General features: G+C 40.6%; 1 protein-coding gene across 3 annotated transcripts; it reads right to left on the bottom strand.

Annotated features, from left to right (window-relative positions):
- Positions 1-2,004: 2,004 nt before the first annotated feature.
- On the bottom strand, positions 2,005-15,062 carry Gtf2a2 (general transcription factor IIA subunit 2). 3 transcript variants are annotated; one of them, XM_036193168.1, is made up of 5 exons: positions 14,952-15,062; positions 11,036-11,154; positions 10,095-10,199; positions 5,360-5,486; positions 2,005-2,301 (listed from the first exon to the last, which is right to left on the bottom strand). In XM_036193168.1, exons 2-5 carry the CDS (start codon positions 11,105-11,107, stop codon positions 2,276-2,278), a joined length of 330 nt encoding a protein of 109 aa, XP_036049061.1. In that variant the 5' UTR covers positions 11,108-11,154; positions 14,952-15,062; the 3' UTR covers positions 2,005-2,275. The 3 variants fall into 3 exon arrangements, with proteins under 3 accessions (XP_036049061.1, XP_036049062.1, XP_036049063.1); XM_036193169.1 differs by lacking the exon at positions 14,952-15,062 and adding an exon at positions 14,313-14,872; XM_036193170.1 differs by lacking the exon at positions 5,360-5,486.
- Between the last annotated feature and the right edge of the window lie 1,115 nt (positions 15,063-16,177).

The raw sequence follows: 16,177 nt of genomic DNA, 5'->3' as shown, positions 1-16,177 counted from the left end.
TGGTCTTCATGGTTGAGCAGAATCAATTTAACTTACTGAGCCATCTCCCCAGTTTGAGTTGCACAAGTTTAAACTGAAGTTTAAACCCCCACCCTCCAGGAGACAGGGTTTCTTTGTGTAACAGTCCTGGCTGTCCTGGAACTTGCTTTTAGACCAGTCTAGCTTCCAACTCAGAGGTCCGCCTGCCTCTGCCTCCCAAGCGCTGGGATTAAAGGTGTGTGCCACCACTGCAGGATAAACTGAGGTTTATTGAATAAAGCAAGCACTCCAGAAATTGGGGTGGGCTGTCCCAAAGGAGAATAGCAGGTTCTGCATTGTCGATTTTAAAGTTGTATGAAATACTTAAGAAGTGAGAGGCATATTCATGAATATGCCCAAATAATGGTGGGCCACATCTCCCTTTTAGGGTATATTTTCCCATGATCCTCCAGGAAAACCCACAAAAGGGATGTGTCAAAACCATGACAAGATGGCTCAGACACAAAAACCTAACCACCAGATTCAATCTCCAGAACCCACATGAAGACGGATGGAGAGAACAGACATCTTAAGTTTGTCCTCTGACTTCTAAATGCATGCTATGGCACACACCTGCCTTGACTCCCAATTATACACACAATAAGGTCTTTCGAAAAATGCACAATGTAAATTACAGTGCTGAAGTTTTTTCAGCATATGACTTTGTTAGGTCACATGTAACACCTTAGTTTTGGTGAAGCAGGAACCATCTATCTGTGGTCTTAAGAATGCTTGACAGTGTCAGGAATTTAGCTACCAGAGACACAGTTGCTGCTCTCTTGGTGACTTATCTGCTGAGACTGCTGAAGGTCCCATGTCTGATCTCTGGACAAGCTGTCAGTCTTGGCTATTGTCTCAGTGAAAACTGAGTATTTAAAAACAACAAAACAAAACTGATGCTTATGAAGGTTGGGGCCAGGGTTTTACATTAGCTTGTTAGGATGTAAAAACAGGACCAGGCCTGGGCTGCCTTCTAGGTCTCTTTCCCCAGCTCTATTGATTCTATCATCCTGATATGTTAGCCCAAGTGCTGAAATGCAGATGAAATAGAGTTGGCCACAACATGGGGATGCCAGATGTTCACTTCTATTAAGTGATAAAAAAGGGCCAAGTCTTGGAGCAGTGGTGGTGCATGCCTTTAATCCCAGTTACCTGGGAGACAGAAGCAGGCAGATCTCAGAGTTCCAGGCCAGCCTGGTCTACAGAGCAAGTTCCAGGCCAGCTAAGGCTACACAAGGAAACCCTACCAAGAAAAACCAAAAGGGCCAAGTCTATATAAGGTCCGGATAAGTCAGCACTAATCCACACTTCGATCACCTAGTATCTGATCTCTCAACAGTGTCTATAAATAGCTATGTTCTTCATAGTATTTCTCTAGTCTGACAATGGACACCTTTCCTTCAAGTACAGAGATGTAGAAACAGATGTGATATACTTGTAGTAGGACTTTAAAGATTTATCTTGTGTTTTGCATTCATGTATGTATGTTAACCACGTGCATGCCTAGAGTCCTCAGGAGTCAAAAGAATGTTGGATCCCTGGAACTGGAGTTACAGAGCAGCTGTGAGCTACCATGTGGGTGCTGGGAGGCAATCTCAGGCCTCTGTAAGGACAAATGCTCTTAACTGCTGAGCCATCTCTCCAGCCCCAGGATTTTGAATAAAAACCAGTAATTGGTAAGATATAGCTCATTTAAAATGTGTTCTGCTATAGCAGCTATCTAAAGTTCACCTCACACCCCCCAGCTCAGCTTGCCTGACATTGATAATAATCTGTGAATTTGTCTTTTGGGGAAAAAAAGGGTGTGTGTGAGATTTTCTTAGTAAAATTTGATCCACATTTGGGTCTGCCCTTGGTATTTTCAACGGATAAAATTACAACTGACAAAGTGAACATCAGAAGGACACCTTTTCCAAGTCTCTCTTAAGTTTATCTGGCATTTTGACAACTCCTTGCTAACGAGCTATATCAATTATTACTCACAACAAGTTTTAAAACAAGTTTATTGAAGAATATTCTTAGGAAGGCAACCACTTTTGATTTGTCATAAAAAAAAGTTACATTTCTTTCTGTTGTGTACTAAAGGTCATGTAAGAGAACAGAGTCACATGCTTTTCCTCTGTGGAACCATTGGGTAGTAGAGCACAGTGTTGTCATTTCTGCACCGTGAGAATAAATTAAAAAAAAGTCTCTTCTATGTTTTTCTTCAACAATCGATGAAAATAACAGGTGGCATAAACAAGCTGCATTTCTCTACTCATTCCGTAGTATTGGAGCCAGTATCTAGAAACAGGAAAGAGATCAATTCAAGGAGCAAGTTCTAAGTATCAGTATTTAGGAACATCTAGGAAAAGGACTAACAGCGGTGTGTGTGTGTGGGGGGGGGGGGGGGGAGGAGGAGGCGGCGGCGGATAGAGCAGGGGGCAGCAGATAGAGGAGGGCACCCTGGAAAGGCCCTGCCAAGGTCAACAGCTTCCTTCCCAAGGCAGAGGTAAGATACAGCCTAAACCTCCAGGTAGCTGCTGTGGGCTAGTGTAAACAGCTTTTGCAGGCCACATCCTGCTGGGAACTACAGCAACCTCCTGGTTCTGGCTATTGCTGCCTTTTCTTCTGCTACTCTGTTGAGAACACAGCTTAATTTTAGGATGCTAATTTTAGAAGAATGAAATTTTACAACAGCACCTGATTTATTCAAAATCACCAAAGAATGGAATTTTCCTCATTATCTGAACTTAATCTTTAAATGCTAAACTATATTTTAACCGTGTCTAAGATTTCAACTTTTCCTATGGAAACAGAAAAAACAGAATCTACCACAACCTTCCTTCCTTCCTTCCTTTTTTTTTTCTTTTTTTTTTTTTTTTTTTTTTTTTTTTGAGACAGGGTTTCTCTGTGTAGCCCTGGCTGTACTGGAACTCATTTTGTAGACCAGGCTGGTCTCGGACTCAGAGATCTGCCTGCCTCTGCCTCCCATTTCTTAAGTTTTCAAATCTTTGCTGAAGATCAATTATTATGGTTTGCTTTAAATGAGGGCAGCTCTACAGTGACCACCTAACTGAAGTAGGTAAGGGTAATGTGCTACTTTTTATTGTCTGAGGTTGGGAAAACAAGAACAGCACCAAGGACCACCAGGCAGGAGCTCCTGGAAATAAACACGCCCACCCCACGGGGCTCTCGGCTGTTAAGGTTGCTCAGAGACTGCTTTTGGTTCAAATGACTAAACTAACTCTCTACTAGTCACATCTGTCCTGCTCAATACAGTAGTTGACTGGTTGGCAATGGGCAGCTGTTTAAAATTTAAAATAATTCAAATTATCTAATGGAATAAGATGAAAAAGCTTTAGTTGCCCTAGTCACATTTTAAGTGCTCTAAGGCCAAGCATGACGATTATGGACTGCAGACACAGAACATTTTCATCATTATACAAACTCTCCTCAACAGAAATGGTATTTATCACTTGCTACCCTGCCAGGCTAAGGATTGAACCTAAGGTCTCATACAAGATGAGCCTTCTACCAATGTGCTCCATCTTCAGCCCCCTTATTATTCTTTCAGATAGGGAGGGTTTAAGTTGCTCAGCCTGGCCTTGAGCTAGTTCCATCATGAAGGCAGGCTTTGAAGTTGTTAGCTCTCTTTTAGCTTCCCAAGTAACAAAGATTACAGGTCTGTATCACCTGGCCCGTTTATATCAACTAATTTACAAATATCTAGGAACTATAAAATAATGCACAAATTCTATGGTCCAATAAACATTTAAAAACCTAAGAGTTGTAAGGATGTTATTAGCTTAAATTACAAGGGGAAAAAACCATGAAAGTCTAACTTATTTCGAATATAGAAATTTATCTTATGGTACAGCAAATAGAACCACCTTGTAGAAATGGAAATCAAAACAAAAAGGCCCAAATGTCCACTATCCCTAGCAAAAATAAAAGATTTTAAGTATCTGCTTGTCATACTAAAAAGTCTCTAGAACTACTTTGGAGGATTCCCAGTTAGCTCTGATGATAAGTCAATGTAATGGTGCTAATTTCCTAGACTTTTTGACATCTAGAAGACTTGTTAGCCTTTAATCCCAGCACTCCGGAGGCAGAGACAGGTGGATCTCTGAGTTTGGCCAGCCTGGGTTATATAGTGAGTTCTAGACGGGACTCCATAGAGAAACCCTGTCTTGAAAAATCAAAATCAAAACCAAAAAATAAATATAAAGGGCTGAAAATTTTATGTAGCCACCAGAAATCAGATTAAAAAGAATAATCTATATGAAAAAATGATTTATGTGTAAATATGTCTCTGTGCGTAGATGTGTTACTATAAAAATACAACCTTAAGGATTGGAAGTCTTTACTTTCGAAGGTGAAGAATTTTCTGTACAGGTTTATATATGGAGCTTTTTCGTATTCTCTACATTTCTTCAGTGATCAGATATTCTTTGGAAATCCAAACTGTAGCCAGGCATGGTGGCACACACCTTTAACCCCAGCACTTAGGAAGCAGAGGCAGACTCTGAACCTGAGGACAGCCTGGTCTACATAGCGAGTACCAGGCCAGTCAAGGCTACAGAGACCTTGTCTCAAAAAACAAAAACAAAACTTGATACGTAACACAAGAATGGGGGTATTATTTTCTCTATTTCTTTTTCTCTTGCTTCTTAGAACCCCCCTTCTTGGAGTGGCAATCTTTAAAGCACCGGGGACTGGTACTTTCAACACAAACTGTTCAGATTATCAATTAAAGTAAATACACAACAAAACACAGGGCTAGGACATGACTCAGTACCAGAGTGCAAATCCAGCAAGTACAAGGCCTTGGGTTCTTTTTAAAAATAAACCAAAGGAAGAAATAAGCACTCAGAGAGCAAGGGGCAGGGATATGCCACTTTAAAAATATCTAAGGACTTATAGGTCTGCTGTGGAAAATTCCTTTGCACAAATGTAGCATATCAGAGGACTGGGTATCTCCTATTATAACTGCAAGGTTCACGATTAGTTTAAATCAGGGTTAAAATAAAATAATGATCTTATATATAAAATGTAGGGTGTCCAGCAACACAGAAGTCTTTTCTTACAGAAAGGTGGCAGTGAGAAACCTGATGACTGCTTCAAATGAGCAGCTCTGTGGAAGATTTAGCAATTGGTTTCTTTTCTTTGCACCTGAATTTAATCTGCGTTAAGTGTCTATGTGTCATGTGAGTGCACAGATGTCAGGTCAGTAAGAAGACAGATGGTGCATCCAGAAGCTAGGTTTTTATCTGAGGCTTTCAGATAGATCAAGATAATTAAAGAGGAGAAGAGGTATTTCAACAAGTTTTGCTTTCACAGTAATTAGGCGAGCACTTACTTTTACCATCACAGGCTACAATTTTCACTTTATCCACTTTAATAAGTTCTGTCACCTCTCTGAATTCAACATCATTCAATACAAAAGTCCAAACATTATCGCAGAATCTGTATGTATTTAGAGAGCCCTTTAAAACAAAACATTAAGAAATGCCATGAGAAGCCATTGTTTCCCCTCATACTTTATTCCAAAGTAATCCAAGAAAATTTAGCTACCAAGTATATACCTGCTAAAACAGTATGCTTAATGCTTAGCTTAATTTATTTAATTTCATCTATTTAGGAATAAGGAAGAGATAAGTCAGCTTAGGGAAGAGTTTAAAAAAGGTTTTTGCTAACTGTCAATTTTTAGCACTCTAAAACAATCTGCAAATTACTTACCTGAAATAAAAAGCTATACGGAAGCTTAAATTTGTGTGTCTACTGCCCTCTGGTGGATAAATTGCTAAAGTTCATTTGATCTCTCTTTTGAGAAAGGGTCTCTACACAGCCCTGGGTGTCCTGGAACTCACTATGGAGAGCAGGCTGTCCTGGAACTGTCTTCTTCTGCCTCCCAAATGCTGAGATTAAAGGTGTGCACAACTACATCCTGCCCATTTGAATAAAAAAAAATCTATTTTTATATATGCATGCATATAATCTGGTGCATGCTTGCTTGAGTTTATATGTACTACATGCATGTAGATGACTTTGAAGGCCAGGAGAGGGAGTCTGATCCCCTGAACTGGAGTCACAGGTAGTTGTGAGCCAGCTGCTATGGGTGCTGGAAGCCAAATCCATATTTTCTCTAAGAGCAATAAGCGTTCTTAGCCACTAAACTCTCCAGCCTAGTTGAGACTGGCTTCCAACTCCAAGAGATCTGCCTCCTGAGTGCTGGGATTAAACACATGCACCTGGCTCCATATGAATTTTTTACAAATATTTAAAGCTCCATATTTCACTGGGTGTTCATTCTCTAAATCTGTACAAAAGCAGAGATTCCTAAGAAACAGTAACATTACATCTCAAAACTGGCTCAGATGCATCACTGTCATGTATTGAGACTACGTCCAATCAGCTTTTTCTGTGATGCTATTGTCACTCAGGCCAGAAACTTGAAAATTACCCATCTGCCTCTCCATTCTACCATGTCCATAGTTGAATTCTATGTTCAAGTATGTCATAGTTGTCAAGTCCTGTCAGATGGGCCTGTTAGAATCTCTCCATTTCTAGCCACCCCTTGTCAGAACTGTTAAGTAAAGCTACATTGAACCTTCTGATTCATCTGGCCAAGAGGCATGGTCTTTTGCCTCTAGCCTCATTCCCTGCCACCAAAAAGGCAAATAACATTGGTGGCTCCTGTGATTAACAGTCCTTCATTGACCTCCTAACAACATTAGTACAGGGTGTGAACTTGCTGGGGGGTTCTATGGTGTCTTTGAGGTTCCCATCATATTAGATAGAACCTACTGGAGAATAGTTTTCTGGAACTTCCCACCATGTTCCAAATGCTATCTTCCTTTCCACAGTAGTACCACTCCTTTAGCTGACTCTCAATCTTGTCTTCCATACGTGTACTCTCACGGTACAATTATGAACCAAGTAACATATCCTAACATTGTTAATACATTTGTTTTAGTGGTCTACTTGCTGAACTACGCTGTAGCAGAGACCAGCACTTTTTGTTATATTTTCAGTGCCTATTAGAACCTAGCACACAGTAATTACTCATGTCTACTAAATTAACTCATTTATTCACAGCCAGCAGTTTTTAAAATCATCCTTATATTTAGATTCAAAGATTTCTTCACCAATATGGATGATACTGCAGGAATCATTTAAAGATTTTTCTGTTTAAATATCTTGTGCTGAATTTCACATGTGACTGTATGCATGTACACATAATGCATATTAGGCTTGATTCCATTCTTCTGGTGCTTAAACTAATACTTTTCTCACACTTGAAATGTTTCCTTTTATGTCCAAGGATATGTTCTTGCTCCTAGATTAAAAACCTAAACCAAAAAAATAAAATAAAATAAAATAAAATAAAGTTTTTATTGAAAGAATCAGCTGCAAAGGACAGTGAACCTTTACTTAATATAATTTTTAGTTACTTGGGTATCTTGCTTTTTCCTGTATTTCATCTGAGTACCTTATCTATAAGAACTGGGAGAATAACTCCACTTTAAACAATTTTAGATTCATTATTTCTTTCAAAGAGTTCCTTTGGCTCAATACTGATTTCATCAGTTGTCTCTAAAAACATAGAATCTTTTAATACATATCAATAATAGATGATATTTGTGTTTCTAAAGTTAAAACAGCAATTTAAAAGTTACACAGTACTCAGTACTCATTTGTAGAGACAGCAAACAACAAAACCATGTGGGGGGGGGATAAAGATGTCATGAGAAAGAATACTTTTTTTGACCATTTAAATATTTTAATGCTTACTTATTACTGTTTGAAGCTGAGTATTATGCTGTTTAGGCAGCCATTTCTTCCATCCTCAAGTGCACACAGTAGCTCTTTAAAAGCCTAGTTATATGTATTAATTCTATGTGAATTTACTTTCTAAAAATCTTCCCTAAGTAACTTGTCACATGTTTTTGACTTTTTATTAATACATTTCAACAAATAAACAATTAAAGCTTTAGTTTTCATACTCAAGGACTGTTTTTCTTATAATATCCTACTGGGTAGTATTACTTTTGAAACTAAAACTTAGCTTATATGTTGTGTAAAATCACTCTATTCCTCAAACGGAAGACCTAATCTTATTGGTAGATCAGCAAACATTATTATACATAAAAATGAATATTGATATTCAATCAAGCCATGTGACTTGGAAAATTAAGTAGTAGCAGTATGTTTGTTGTCTCTTTGCTATATGGTACACCAAGCTAAACAGAATGTCTTTGCATGTATAGTTTGCTGTAATCCAAGGCAGGGTATGGAATCCTGGGCTGCAGGAGTAGCAATGGGAAGAAAAACAGTAAACTGAAAAATTAAGACCTGGTCAAGGCTAACTCTTGGAAAACTGACAGACTAAGAAAACACTATGTATGAGAAATACAAGTGTCCAGAAACCCACACTAGATACTTTTAATAGAGCAATTAGAAGACTACTAAGGTCTTTTATCATCAATTTTCTAAATAGCCAAAACTTATGCAGTTTAACATGGATCAATTTAAAATAAAAGCTGAATTTTTTTTTTTTTTTTTTTTTTTTTTTGGTTTTTCGAGACAGGATTTCTTTGTGTAGCTTTGCGCCTTTCCTGGAACTTGCTTTGTAGAGCAGGCTGGCCTCAAACTCACAGAGATCCGCCTACCTCTGCCTCCCCAGTGCTGGGATTAAAGGCGTGTACCACCACTGCCCGGCAAAAGTTGAAATTTTAAGTTAGGCAGATTCCTATAAAGAACATCTTTGTCAGAATCCCTACTATTAAAATCCAAGAAAAACTTGTCAAGTTTTATACTCTTAAGAGACTTTTTTTGAGACATGATTTCTCTGTGAAGCCCTGACTGTCCAGGAACTCAGTCTGTAGACCAGGCTGGTGGCAGGATCAGAGATCTGCCTGCCTCTGACTCCCCCATACTAGGATTAAAGGTATGTGCCATCATGCCTAGCTGATAATTTTCTATTTGACTATTTATGCCTGTAATTTTTAAGCATGTAAAAATGATAGACATTTACCTATAACATAAACACATACTTTAGCTCTTCAGTAAAATGTAAGCCAAATGAGGACCTCATTTATTTTGTTCACCTTTGCATTTCTGATACCTAGAACAATGTCTATTACCTAATAGGCACTTAAATGCTTAAACATAATACAATACATTCTTTTGTACTGCCTCAACACCTAGGTTTCTTTTCTCTTTTCTTTCTTTCTTCTTTTTTTTTTTTTTTAAGATTTTTATTTATTTATTATGTATACAGTGTTCTGTATGCTTATATGCCTGAAGGCCAGAGGAGGGCACCATGTGGTTGCTGGGAATTGAACTCAGGTCCTCTGGAAGAGCAGTCAGAAGCTCTTAACCACTGAGCCATCTCTCCAGCCCCCAACAGCTAGGTTTTCTTAAATGTAATTCATAAATTCTTTTCCTATATTGGTCTTCATATATTTTAAATTTACTTCTATAGTAGGGTTTAGCTTGTAACATAGCTTAAGATATTAGAGAAATATAACAGGGTAACAGCAAACACCAACATCACATGGTAAATTGTTTTGCCATATTTTGCAGAACTCTTAACCCCAAATTGCCACAAAATCGAGAGCAGTATTTTGTTCAAAGCAGGGATGATTCAAAAGATAGCCCACTACCAGAATAGACTTCATAAGCCTAGCTATCTGAGAGGAGATGGTGGCAACATGGAGATTCTATAGAAAATTGACCTTTCCTGGAAGGTCGGGGGTTGAAAACCATAACTGAACTTAGGAATTACTCCATCACTTACCTTCCGTCTTGCAGATAGTACTTTCAGGCCTTTGAAACCTCAGTAATTCTCCAGGGAAGAAAAAGCCAAACATATACAGGATGATTTGTGAAGCAATGAACTTAAAATCTAAAAGCAATTCTGTATCACATGGAATGGATGAACTTAGTACAGCTGATTTAAAATAACGTATCACTCAATTATCAGACAAGTTCCCGACCAGACTAACCCAATCCTCCTGTTATGCTGAGTAAGTCCACATAGGCTCTCAGAGTACCTGGTGCAGACCTCCAGACACAGGACATGTCCTTACCCTGAAATTGACTCTGTTCCTGACTCTCTGAGCCAATGCTGAATTTATAGCTTTATCAAACTGAAGCAGAACTTGAAGGGCAAGCTGGGGGGTGATCTGTTGAGACTAAGGAAAAAAATGTAGATAAAAATTCACTTAGGGAAGAACATTAAAGACAAAGTGTATTAATTATAGTCTAAAAGTTAACACAACTTAACCAGAACTTCTCAAGCAGAAGTCCTTATTCTCCTGTGCTCTAAGTGAGGATGAAGCAAAGCCTGAGAATAACTTCTACACTATTTTGACAAAAAAGGAAACTTGCAGTGAGTTTGCAAAGCCAGGAAAAACTCTTGCTATTTCTTCAGTGGCTGGACAAAGTATTCAACAGATGGGGTCCAAGTTTTCTCTTAATAAAAGACATGAGACCTATATCTAAAGAACAAAACAAAGACAAACCTTCCCCAAGTCTATATAATAATGCCCAAACAGAAGGAGTCAGGCATGGTGCTGCACAACTGTAATCCAGCAGGTGGGGAGCAAGGGCAGGAAGACAGGAGCTCCAGACCATTCTTAACTACAGAGCACATTCAGTGAGAGCCTGGACTCTGTCTCAAAAAAACAAAAACAACCTTGCTCTCACACTTCCCTCCAGACCCCAACAGAACATAAATAGAAAATACTTTCTTAGTTGTGTGATTTGACTAAAATGAATTCTTCTAAAACTGAAATAAAAATTAAAATTTCTAACTCAAATCTCAAAAAAACACTTTATTATATTGGACAGAATTACTTTTAAAGTGACAGAATATTCCTTTCTTTTAAATTTGAGATGAGAAGACTATACTTTCAGAGATCATTTCTATAGTTCATCACTAATAAGGGAAAACCATTAATTTTTATATTTTTTTAACAAAAAAGTTTGAAGATTATATTATAGAGCATGTTTAATGTTTGGCCCCCACCTGTATGAGCTCATCAAGGCTCTCTTGAAGACTGTTTCCCAAAGTCGTATTTCTGTATAACTGATATGCCATGGCTTAAAATGAAGCAATTACTTTTTCTTCAGGCTTGCATTGATGTCCTACAAATTTAATATAAAAGACCAACCTGTAACAATGTAAATTATATATAATAGTCTACTACTTCATGTATTCTAACATGGAACTATTAGAACTCAATTACAAATTACTTTATTATTTTGTAATTTCAAAGAATTGTTCAAAGTTGATTTTTCTGATTTTTAATCAGTATGGTATTTATCATTTTAATTCAGTATGTCGACATATTCATTAAATTGTGCATTTTTATTTTTCCCACAGGATTCCCTCAGTGTAGAATTTTCCACATAGCATTCATTCTACCTACTGTCACGTAGGGATGTGACATCTGCATTTGGGCCCTTTATTTTTATGTTCTCTTAAAATTCCATTAGAGTTCCCACCAAGAGGATGGCACTGTGACAGGCAACAGAGACAGGGAGATGAATAAAGATGAACTCCTGGTCCTAAAAGTCTGACTCTACAAAGGGTAACAGACACATCAATCAAAGGATAAATTTAGTGTGAGGAGTGACACATTACATCATATAGGCTGCTTGTGGACAGAGTTGGCTTAGAAAACTTCCCGTTCTTCAAGCAAAAAGGGAAAGCCATTCTAGGACGGCAGGAGGGCAAGAGAAGCCATAGAAGTGTGAAAGTGTGAGGAGACAGCAGCAGGAGGTGACGCTGAAGCAGAGGCAGGTTGAGTTTGCTCCACAACAGAATGGCAGGCAACAAAGAGCCCTTGAAACAACGTTTCAGGGAAGACAGAGGGAAACCTGCTTACTGGACCTGAAAATGATTACAGCAGTACAGATTTAACAGATGTTTAGAGTCCGGCGATGGACAGAAGGAAACATTCAAACAATCACTATCACATAAGAGTTGGCCAAAATAATGACCAGCCATCTTCATATTACAATTGTCCATCATCTGATCCAACAGATTATTCTGTGATCTTGAGATGTTCCTTTAGCCTCTGGGGTACCACTCTCAGTTCTTACCTCCCAGCTTAGGGAACTACTTACTATATTTCCTGTTTTCTTTGGCAATTCTTCCTCAGCCCCCTGACTTCCATCTCCTGAATTACCTTAAGGCTTCTTAAGTCTTTTCTTCACTGGCTTTCCCCCTTAGTTATTCCATCTAAGCTTCCGGTGCTAAACCCCATCTATGTGTTGATTACTCTGAAACTTCTATTTCCTGTCCTCACTTCTTTGTACCCACGTGTAAAATTGTTTATTTTACACTGAAAAAACAAATGATCAAATAGCTGAAACATCTCTCCTGTAGCTAAGAGCAATTGCAGAGGACCTGGGCTCAGTTCTGAGGCACTCACATTGGGTAGACCACAACCAGCTGTAACTTCAGCTCCAGGGAATCCCACGTCCTCTTCTGGCCTCCATGAGCACCCACATACATGTGTGCTAGCACACGCTCCCTCTCTCTCTCTCTCTCTCTCTCTCTCTCTCTCACACACACACACACACACACACACACACACACACACACGCAGGCAGCCACATACACAAAACACACACACCCAGAGAATTTCACTCCTACCAATAACTAAGCTACTCTTTGTCTACCAGAATAGATGATACATGAAGATAGAGAAATCTAGTTCAGCTATGTATTTACCACTTAGGACAATGTATGTAGCATTAAAAAACAAACACTTGTTGAGTAAAAAAACTTGGTGGCATGTCAAAGTACTAATAAAAAGCATTAGAAATATAGAAACATATTTATGTGGGGGCACATTTCTACTTTCCTGATGAAATTAAATGAATGGAAACTAGAACCCCACAACCACATCCATCTACTCACCACTGCCTACACCCATATACTCTGCCTTTCGGTCACTGTAGTCAACACGCTTGTATCTACCTGCAATTTTTCCACCTTTGTATCAGGCCCTCTTTCTCTAGCATACTTGATGATACTGTCTAACAAGTTCCTTCTTTCTTTCATCATCAAATTTTCCCTTTCCATCATTTCTGTCAGCAAACAAACTGGCAGCTACTTTTCCCACTGTGGGTAGTGCAACCACCACTACTCAAATCCACTTCCCCTGCCACTTCCATTCTATTCCTGTTTGGCAAAAGTTAAGCATCACTTGACTCTGTTTCCCATTCTCCCTTTCCCCCTAGTCACAGCAAGCGTTCAGCTCTAACTGTAATGACACCTTTGCTGCAGGCCATCTATGGCACTGCTAAGGCTGATCTTCAGCAGACTAGCCATCTGTCACAGCCCACTTCTTGCGGTTACAGGATCTCTGCTTGGTACTTCACTTTGGCGCTTGTTGTCTTAGATGCACTGGTTCATCCTGCTCATTGACCCTCTTCTCCTTGTAGCCCAGGCTGGCCTAGAACTCACAGAGATCTGCCTGCCTCTGCCTCCTAAGTGCTGGGATTAGAAGTGCATGCCACCAGGCCTGGTCCTTCCCTACTCTTTACAATCACAAGGCAGTCTTTGACTGTTTACAATTTTCTTTCTACATACATTTATGAAGTGTTAACATTCATTCTTATGACTTTCAACATCGGCTGGTGATTCCCAAATTCATATATCCTCCAATCAATTCACAATTCTGGAACTAACTTCCTATGCAAAATTTCTACTTGGCCTTCGTGTCTCAGTTGAAGTCACACCATACTTCCATGGGCTTAAACAATACCTTTGAAGTCGCTCTGAAAGTTATGCAAACCACAAAGATGTCCAATTCGTAGCAAATCATGTAAACACAACCTTCAGATCCAGTATCCAACCATTTCTCAACGTCTCTACTATTAGTTCCTTGTTCTAAGCCACTATTACAAGTATTTGGATCATCGAAATGGTGTCCCGATTTCCTTTATTCTACACGTGTCCCCCACACTCTTCCTAACTTACAGTGGGGTTATATTTTGAAAACATGGGCTAGAAGATGTCTCTTTCTTCAGTACTGACATCCGGCTACCTTTTACGTCCAGTCTTATCTACTATCTGCCTCCTTCTCCTTTCTTACACATCCTAACTTCCCCGAGCAGGACAGGCATGTTTCTGCCTTTCTGTTGGCTGTTCTGCCTGAAATGTCCTTGCTTAGATATGAACTTGACTATAACACACAGAGCTCCTCTTTGCCCAAATAGCTCCCACCCAGGAACACCCAAACGGACCACACACTACGAACCATCACACCCACTATGGAACTTCTCCGTACCCTTTATCTCGCTCAAAAAAAATTTTTTTTGTTGCTGTTGTTGTTGGCACCATATGCCAAGTTACATAACGGTCTTATATTTCTCCTCTGCATAAATGTAGGGTCCACGAGGGCACGGATCTTCGTTCTGTTTTGTTCCCCCGAGACAACCTGCGGGCCGAGAACAGTGCCTGACCCACGGCGGGAGTCAAACGAGACCCTTAGTCCGTGGAAGGTGATCGCCAGTCAGCACACGTGTGTGGAGAAGAGGCGAAAAGGGGCGAGGGAGACAGAAACTTCCAAACGGGCCGGCAGAGAGCCGTGTCACACTCCCACCTGACGTCTAAGCATTCTTTAGGGGACAGCTAGGGGCGACTTCAACGTCTGCCCAAGCTGGCGGCCTCGGCCATCTCCAGTCCCTGAAGGTGGCGACAGCTGCAGAGCTGCGGAGTTCCCTCCTCGCGGCGGCGAGGAGGCGGCAGCGCTCGGGTCCCGTCTCCGAGGCAGCCCCGCGTCCCCCCCGAGCGCGGCCTGAGAGCGGGAAGGAGGCGGCTCCCGCGCGGCCGCGTCGGCCTGGGGGCGGCTTCCGGCGGGCACAGCGCTCGGTCCCGCCCGCCCCGCCGCGGCTCCCCGGCTCCCGGCCCCACCGCCGCCGCCTACCTGAGGGAAGGCGCTTCCGCCGCGGCGTTAGCAGAGCCGGGCAGAGCGCCCGCCGCGACCACCTCCTCGGCCACGGAAACCACAGCGCTGGGCCAGTGACCCGGATGTGTCTGCGCGACCCGGAGGTGACGCCACGGGAGGCACCGGTGGCCCCACCTCTGTTTCCGAGAAGGGGCGTGGCTCCCCCACCCCCCAATCTGGGCGCCCCTCCCGCTAGCCGGTTTGTAGGGGCTGCAGTTTAGCGCAGCGAGCTGTTTGGGACTCATAAGTCCTTTTCATTCGGAAGATCTGCTGTATAAACTTCGTGCCTTAAATAGGGAAGCAAACACGTGGCTATACTCGGTTTCAGAATCTCAGATTCCTTTTGGTATCAGCAGGGGTGCTTGAGTTTCTGCTTTGGAAACAGCAGTTATGTGCACAGCCCGTGGCTACGGAGCACTGAATTGTCACTTTGGGCTGAATGCAAAAACCCGAGGTCTGGGAATGAAGCAGGCACTCCTTTGTGCCATGCTTGTTCCTTTTAGCCTTTTTGTTTGTTTGGTTTTTTTTTTTTTTTTTTTTTTTGAGACAGGGTTTCTCTGTGTAACCGTTCTGGCTATCCTGGAACTTACTTTGTAGACCAGGCTGGCCTCAAACTCACAGAGATCCGCCTGCCTCTACCTCCCAAGTGCTGTTAGCCTTTTAAAATCATACCCCTGCATCCCAGAATAAAATAATTCTAAACTATGAAATACAAGTCTGATTAAAGTTCAAATGTTAAGATTTTAAACAGGCAGAACTTTTCATGGGTCAAAAGAATCAGAAGCGCCCACACTGCAGGGTTGTAAAGGCCTGCTATTTGAAAGGCTTACCAGACAATTAAGTGTAAAAAGTTAACACAATTAAAGATGAAAACAAGGCACCAATGTATATTCCAACTAGTTTATTAAAATGCATTAATGTTGTAGTAATAAGTGCAACAAATTAGGACACACCACTGTATTCATAACAAGTCAAAAGAAGAGAAAACAGCACATTTTGCTGATCAGGGGCTGCTCATTGACTAGAACTACAACCTGTATCCTACAGACAATCAAACTGAATTCTCACTGAAAATGACACTACTATACTAGTTAAATACAATCTAAGAACAGCAAAAAAGGACACAGCGAGTTAATTTTGTCTAAATGGCAGCATGTGAGCTTTTAATAAAATACTTTTGAAGTATGAATCAAAGTGCAATAGTG

The sequence above is a fragment of the Onychomys torridus genome, chromosome 7, assembly GCF_903995425.1.
Source record: "Onychomys torridus chromosome 7, mOncTor1.1, whole genome shotgun sequence".
In the NCBI taxonomy this organism is placed as follows: domain Eukaryota; kingdom Metazoa; phylum Chordata; class Mammalia; order Rodentia; family Cricetidae; genus Onychomys; species Onychomys torridus.
This window is presented reverse-complemented; position numbering and strand designations above follow the sequence as displayed.